General features: G+C 50.0%; 1 protein-coding gene across 1 annotated transcript in view; it reads right to left on the reverse strand.

The window, feature by feature from the left end:
* Window positions 1-8,264, reverse strand: part of Mgat5 (alpha-1,6-mannosylglycoprotein 6-beta-N-acetylglucosaminyltransferase) — a 286,468-nt gene that overhangs the window by 35,704 nt on the left and 242,500 nt on the right. Inside the window, exon 14 of the mRNA XM_032915150.1 lies at window positions 219-368. Coding sequence (XP_032771041.1) covers window positions 219-368 — 150 coding nt within the window. The remainder of the gene's footprint in view (window positions 1-218; window positions 369-8,264) is intronic.

Consider the following 8,264-nt stretch of genomic DNA (forward strand, 5'->3'; position numbering starts at 1 on the left):
AGACTTGAGACACTACAGCATAACCCACATCTGGTTGTGTATGTGTGTACGTGTGTGCTTGTGTTTCTGGGCAAGCACTGAGTTATAGCCCTAACCTATTGCCTAAAAGTTCTATTGTACCTTGAAACTAAAGCACGAAGACTCTGACCCCATTTTCAATGCCGGGGGAAACACCCCCATAAATCCTGCGACTTGTTGTGAGTCTGCTGGGAGGTTACCTTGGTTTCCCGGAGAAGAAACTGTAGGTCACGCCCGCTGAGAATGCCATGGTTTTTCACGTAACTGGGAATGTTCTTGGTACTGGAGCCGTAAACGGTGGCGTGCACTTCCATGTACGTGTGAATGATGTCCAAGTAGATTTTCTTATTCTAGAGAGGGGAGAGTAGCAGAGAGTGCATTAGTAAAGTGACCGGCTCGGTAGGCCAGACCTCGTGTAAGAGCTGCAGGGCACAGAGTTGAGAAGGGTTAGTGCTGAGATCTTGGCTGTGTGACACAATATTGAGGTTTATCTTAAGAGCAGTCTGGCCTAGGGATGGAGACATGGCTCTGTAGGTGAGCACGGTGGCCTGCCTGCAATCTTGGTGCTGGGGAGTCAGAGACCTCGGATCCCCTCAGTAAGCAGATGAGGCAAATCCATGATCTCTGGGTTCAAGTGAGAGACTCTGTGAACAAGGATCAAGAAAGACACGGATGCCAGCCTTTGGCCTTCATAGGTGCCCACATACACATGCATATATGTGAGGATACTGACATGTGTGCTCCCACACATGCAAACCCACACACACACACGCATGCATACCGCAGAGACACAAACACATGTGAAAATAGTAATCTGTCTGGATCCTGAGAGCAGAAATAGTCATATTTCCACTGAATAAGTCTGCAACCAGAACCATGTGTGCTGTGTGCATGTGTGTGTGTATGTGTGTGTGCGTGTGAGTACACTACCATGTTTATGTATTTATATTACTATTATTATTTGACTGTATTCACACATATGGTAAAATGTTACAGAGTAACTGCAGTCATGGCCAAGTGTCTGGAAGCATCATCCTGATTTTGGGAATTACTAGACCCAGTGCACTGCGGTTTTGGCTCACTCTGTTTTTTGGGAAGGAAGTGTGTGTGGTGGGGCAGGGATGAAGGCTTGGAGAAGGCGGTCAGCTGGCCTGGAACGTTTATCTCCAGGGAATATGAACGTCCCGTTTGCCAGTAGTTCAAGGGATGATGAACCCATGCTGTCAGAGCCGCAGCCCGGTTCCCTCTGACATTGGGGAAGAGGATGGACTGATGGAGACAGAGGGGTCCAGTGGGAACTCTGAGGTGCTCTGAACCAGTGGAGGGCACTCAGCCTTTTTTGTTTTTTGAATCAGGGGCAGAACCACAGGTCCAGCATCTGCAGGCACAGGTTTTCAGGGTCCAAAATTGAAACCACCTGTGGCAAGGAAACAAGGTCCCTCTCACTTCCCTTTGGCGTTTGTGTGTGACTAAGCAGCACGAGTGGATTGTGTGTGGCCTGTCCCTCCCCTGCTTCCTTTTGAATTTGAAGGATTCAAGCTCTGTTAGGGCACACAATTTCCCATTCTGAGTGTCTTTTCTTTTCCCCCTACACTGGGTAAATCTAATAATAGCCAGTTTGTGACCAAAGACTTCTAAGGAGCTTGAGGGGAGGGAAGGGGGGAGGGAGGGAAGGGGGTTGGGGATGGGGGTTATGGGGGAGGGGGAGGGAGAGAGGGAGGAGGGGGAAGGGAGAGGACCCTAGCAGCCCAGAACGTGAAGAAGTGGACTTGAACCCAAATGAAGCTGGTCTAAGCCTCTCTGTGAGCCATCCTTGTCCTGTGACGATCCTACAATACTCTGACATTGGAGGAAACCTTTCCAAAGCTAAATTCAAGTTAAAATTACCTATTTTATACATTAGAGTAACAACCAGTAGTAAACAACCTTCTGACTGCGGGCCAGCTGACAATAAAGCAAATGGCCTGAAACGCACGCAGGCTCAGTCCCACAACATGTCTGGTATGTGTGGCTGCATGCTGCTGACCTTCTGATTTCAGGATGTGGTCCCCTGACCTAGCAAGACTGCAACCGTTTATAAGCCCCGACTTCTTACTTCACGTCTGAGCCCTGTTTAGGATCATGTACCTCCTGTAAGTTAACTGGAAGGGTGCTGGGGTATGGGTTCCCATGCTGGGCATCTAGTAAATTCTACCCAACCCCTGTGTTCTCAGAACCTCATCCCCACTCCTTTGGAAGCAGGCAAGAGGCTCCTTAACCTTGCAGACAGATTTCCCAACTGGCCAGCCTAGTGTGGTCTGCCTAGAGGAGACCCAGTCCCGGGGAAGCTAGAAGTCCCAGAGGGCCTGCTAGATTCTCTCCAACATCCGGATATGCAATACAGAGGGCTGAAGGGTCAAAGGTCACTCGGTGTTGGAGTCAGCACAGGAAACAGGGTGAATGAGAGAGCAGGAGAAACAGAGATGGAGAATGTGGAGGTGAGGCAGAAGGAAGGGGAGGAGAGAGTGAAGAAGAGGAAGGAGGAGGAAGAAAAGTTCAAGAAAGAGGAAGAATAGGAGAGGGAGGAAGAGGAGGGCAACAACGGGATAGGAAGGAGGATTAGTGTGAGAAAAAGGGAGTCGGGGTTGGGGTGCGGCTTAGTCTTAGAATACACGCTTAGCATGCACAAAGCCCTAAGTTCCTCTAGTCAGTGCATCTGGGCCACGCAATGTCGGCTTGCAAACAATTCTGCTAAGCTCCTCTCGGGACCTAGCAACAGCTTACGTTATTACCTGCTGCCAGGTACAGGTGGCTTATAGAGCCCTGCTTGCTCCCCATTCCCACGTGGTCCCAGCTGGTCTCTCTCTCGTTTCCTTTTGTCTGTCCTTCTCTGTTCCCCCTTCTTTACCCTTGTGGCTCTGCTCCTGTCTGCCTCTACCCCTTCTCCAGGCCGTCAGCCCCTCCATCCCCAAATTCCCCTTTATACTGGGTCTGTTGAATGTTAGGATTTCTTAGGGGGACACCTTGGTGTGGGCCTGCCAGGTACCCCCCAATGTATTATATTTCATAACACATAAGACACTACCTAGAAATAAACAAACAAAACCAAGGCAAAGCAATGGGAAGAAACCAGTGTCCAAGCTGTAGTCACGCCATTCCACACTCCCAAGTCTCTAGATACCCGTAACAGGAGTGGTGCTGGACACCCCAACTCTTCTCAGATCCACCCCACATTTTCACTTGAGTCGCCTCTCAGGACAGTTTGTTGGCTTTGAAGTGGGGGCTGGGAGTGGATGCGGTCATCTGTCCCTAATGCAAAAAGAGGCTTTCCTGCTTACAACCAGCTGTTGACAGGGAGGCCCCAGCCGCTGCAGCAAGCCACAGCAGCAAACCGCACATGTGGTTTCATTTGAGTCTAAAGCCCCTCACGGCAGACAGATTCAAGATTAGGATCCCAGACAAGGGCCTGGGAAAGGAAGGATCTAGGGGGTCACACGTGTGCAACGATCACATCTAGGAAAGGCAGGGGGCTCTTTGAAGTAATCTAAGCAGGAAGGCTTAGGCCAGGGGGAAATCTACAGAAAGGCTCAACAAATCCCAGAGGGTGCTTGGGTGTGGTGACGTCTGAGAAGAGATTCCCCTCAGAGAGAATTTAGACTCTTGATTGAAGAGACATCGGCCAGTGATCAGAAGGGGGGGGGGTTATATGTCCCAAGCAGAACTTTGAGAGGACAGAAAACCCTACCTCGATCTCCTACAACCTAGTCACAGATAAGCATCTCCCGTCATTTGGGAATGTCAGCTAGTGAGTGTAGTTAGTCTATCCACCAATTGCTTTGGAAAGCCGCATGGTAATGGTATTTGAAGGTAGACTTTTGGAAGCAATTAGGACTACAGGAATTGAGATCTCATCACAGACAGTCTTGTGGTAGTTTTGTAGAGATCTGGGAGATGGAACCGTGTTTCTATTCCAAATGGAGCTGCTCCAGAGGCTCTCAGACAGCTCCCCGCTGAGACTAAAGACCAGACAGAAAGCAACTTAAGCAAAGAAGAGCTGATTCTGACTCGTAATGTGAGGGCATATAGTCTGTCCCGGTGGGGAGGGCAGGCTGGATGGAGTGGGAGGCAGCTGGGCACACTGCCTCCAGTCAGTCAGGAATCAGAGAGAACAGCACACTGGGCTGGGTTGTAAGCCCTCAGTGCACACTCCCCGTGACACACACACTTCCTCCAGCAAGGCTCCGAATACTAAAGGGTCCATACATTAACCAGGATGCCACAGCTGGAGACCAAGTGAACCTATGGGCTAAAGGGAAATCCACACCACCGTAGTTCCCCAGATGAAAACCCACTCGTGGATACAGGAGCCTAAGGAAATATGCTGGGTTCAAATCTCAGGCCTGAACTTGGAGCAGCCACTCGTCTCTCGAGGTTTGCTATCAGCCACTTTTGGGCTTTCTTTGAGCTCAACAGGTTTAAAGGGGGGAGTCGCCTTTCTTCACCAGGTGCCCTCATCTACTTCTGACCTCAGTGGCTGGCACCAATCTCCTGTGAACCTCAGTCAGGCTCACCTGGGACCCATTAGCCAGTAAACTTCCTAAACTCAAACTGTGCCCTAGTCAGCAGCTGGACTGAGGGAGGGATTAGGGACAGATGCCTGAGCCCACGGCTGCTCCCCACCCCGGGTCCTGCTTCAAAGCTCTGATCCTTGCTCAGCCGAATTCTGCTGGAATTAATGTCCTCAGCAGTGTGTTTGTGTGTACGTTCACATACACAAATATGGTGCTGTCCACCTCAGTTTCTGAGGCAGGGTATATCGTTAACTGGTACTCACTGATTGCGCTAAGTGGTCAACAAACCTCAGGACCCCCCTCCTAGCTCTCTCTCCTCTGTCCTGGGATTACCATTGTGTGCTGCGGTACAGAGGTTTTTAACATGGGCTCTGGGAATCTGCTTGTAAGGCAAAGTTCATTGCTGACTGAACCACTGCGATCAGCACCTTCAAAGACCTCCCCGTGGCTCAGAAGTTCCGAGTTATCAAGGACAGGACCAGTGTCAACCTTCGCTACAAAGTAACTACTATGCCTCAATGCTCCATTTGGAAAAAAAAATAGCCATGGGAAGCAATGGCATATGGGTAGTTTTTATACATGTGGGTGTTTGTAGTTCAAGTCCATAAGTTCGCATGAGGAGGATATAAATTAACTTCCAGATGGGGTTACCGAGGAGTGATGGTTTGCAGGAGCAAATGCAGCCTGAGTAATAACTGTGACGCATAATTGCTACATTAAAACACCGCCAGATTGTAACATCTGTAAGTCTGGGTAGCATTTGGATGTCCGCTATGATTTAATAGGTCTACCAACAGTTCATGCTTTGGAAATTCACATATTGGTGGTATCTGGAGGTGGACCTTTGGGAAGTAATTAGGATTAGATGAAGTCTGAGGGGTTGGGGGTGACCCTCATAATGGGCTTTAGAAAAGGGTCAAAAAAAAAAAAAAAAAACCTTAGCTAGCACGCTTGTTCTGTTTGGCTGCATGCAGCCCCCAACCTTGTTACTATGTAGCTAGAGACCCTGGGCAGCCCCTGAGCAGATGATAACCATGTATCCAGACTTCCCAGCCCCAAATATTTTGTTATAACAACAAAGAATTGGCTAAGGCAATACTAAATGTATGCATGCTCGCCTATGCATACACATGGGAGTATGGTGTGCGCCTATGCATACAGGTGGGAGGTGGAGGGCAACCTTGCATGTGGTTCCTCAGATGCCATCTACCTGGTTTCTGAGAATTTGCTGATTTGGCTAGGTTTCAGGGAGGCCCCCCTGTCCCACCTCTCCAGGGCTGGGATTACAAGCATAGATCACCACAACCATGCTCCTGAGACGCAGGAGATAAACAGACTCCCCATGTCTCTCACTCGCAAGATTCGGGAGGGTCCCTCTGCAAAAAACAATGACTGGGGCAGAGACCGAGCAGTCCGGCTGCAGAGCAGAGTTCTCCAGACTGCGGAGCTGCCCACAAGGACGGCTGCTTTACTAAGCTGTCGCCCATGCTGGGATGGGCTTTTCTGGGATGTGGCCGCTGTTGAGTATTCCCTGCTGCTGTAAGTAACTCCTTACCCATTCCTCTGTGGTGACCCCAATGGAGACTCATTGGTTTACCAAGCTGTCTTTTTGTGCAATCGTTACTTTAGTCTGGTAGTGGGTTCCCTTTCTGGCATAAGTAGGGGTGTGTGTGTGTGTGATAAGATCACTCACCAAAACCTTCCCTTCTCCGACTGCAGGAGGCCAAGGGCAGTGAAAACAACATACTCCTCAACACCCTATTGCCTCCTGATTTGAGAGCAGCAGAGAGGACGCTCACTGAGCATCTGTGGACGCATACTTCCATCCCCGCCTCACAGCCGCAGCACGAGATGCTCCTGTGAGGCCTCAGATGAGCAACCTGCCGCCTTCCTACTGCTTCTGAGTCTCTAGCTTAGTTTAAATTCTCATTAAAAACAACTAATCTAGCTGATTAAAGTGGAAACCTACCAAACCTCATCTGGAGGCATGGGGGTGTGAAGCAGAGGGACGGGCGAGCCGGCGAGTGGTGAGCGAGCCGGCGAGTGGTGAGCGAGCCGGTGAGTGGTGAGCGAAGGAGGGGATGGCTGTCAGAGCTCCCAGGCTATTTCTGGCTATAGCTTGAGGGATGAGAGGGGGTGAGATGTTAAGAGCTTTGGGAAGTCAATTCAACGTAAGCAACACCGAGCTCTCCAGGGCTGGGGGAGAGGTGAAACTGAGAACTGGAGGACCAGAGGTTCCTCAGCTAATTCCTCATATGGCCCAGGAATAAGAACGGTATGGAAAATGGCATCAATTTCATTGGCAAACTTGGTGTTCTGGGTGTCGGGCTGCCGTGGGTGCTATACACCTCACTACTTAACAAAATTCCTGTTCTCTGCTGCAGGCATGGACAGACCCTGCCCTGGGCATTCCTCCTCATTGGTGTGGCACCTCATGGCCTGCCACTTAAAATAAAAACAATGCTCTAGTGAGATGGCTCTGTGGGGTAGAATGCTTGCTGCACAAGCGTGAGCACTCGAGTCCAAACTCCCATGTCAAGCCCCAAATGCAACTATGCACAGCACTGGAGGCTGGGGAACAGAGACAGGAGGATGCTGGGGCTTCCTGGCCGCAAGCTGAGGCCTAGGTTTTGGAAGGGAACTTGTATCAAGGAAGTAAGGCGGGCAATGACAGAGCAGGACATGCTAGGTCCTATTTCCCTCCACACACAGAGCTATGTGCACACTTACACACATGTGCAAATACAGTGTGTATGCACATAAGCATGTACAAGTGCGTGAATGCATGCGCATTCACGTGAGTGCATGCGCACACACACACACGCACACACACACGCACACACACACGCACACACACACACACACAGAGTGGCTGACAGGTGCATTGAAAAGGGTGATAACTCCAGTCTTTGTAACTCAATGACTCATTTCTTACCTATCAACAGGAGACTATGACATTTCACAGTCCCATTAGATACATACTAGAACCATGGAATTGATATAAAGGTATCTCAAACTGTGGTGCTAATAATGCCTTGAAGGTGTAAAGGAAGAAGCCATGGATGGGGATTCTGGCATGACAAATGCTTGCACTGCTCTGCCCAGCTCCACCCAATGCTCGCTCACATCCCCACTGAGCCACCTAGTTAGCATGGCTTCCTGGTCTCCAACACTGTTTCAGGGCTTTCAGCATCTACCAGATGTCTCTTGAAGGGCTCTGGGGAGTTGCTAGCGAGTTTGCAAGAACAAGAAACCCTTTACCATGACCCCGCTTTCAGCTTAGAGGAGGGCAGGAGGTTGTCAAATTGGTTTCTTTTTTTGCCTAGTGCAGATGCAGATGCTAGATGGCTCATGAGGTCCCTTAATCTACTTGCACTGCTACAGTCTCCCCAGTAGCAAAGCCCACCAACTCCATTGCACTGCTCCGGTAGGGGCTGGGGAGGCTGGAAGCAGACCACGGTGGCTCATGTGTCAACAAGTCCTCCATAGGCTGTCTGCTACAGCTCCACAGCTGGCTAGTAAAACCAGGAACAGTGCAAGGACAAGCGAAAGCTGTCACAGAGGAAAGTTAGAAGGATGCTGGCCATATTCAAGTTGTGTAGTTGTGTGTGTGTGTGTGTGTGTGTGTGTGTGTGTGTGTGTGTGTGTGTGTGTGTAGGACAAATGTGGGTACCAGATGTCATCTGCTTTGTTTCT

Source organism: Rattus rattus, chromosome 10 (genome assembly GCF_011064425.1).
Source record: "Rattus rattus isolate New Zealand chromosome 10, Rrattus_CSIRO_v1, whole genome shotgun sequence".
Lineage (NCBI taxonomy): Eukaryota > Metazoa > Chordata > Mammalia > Rodentia > Muridae > Rattus > Rattus rattus.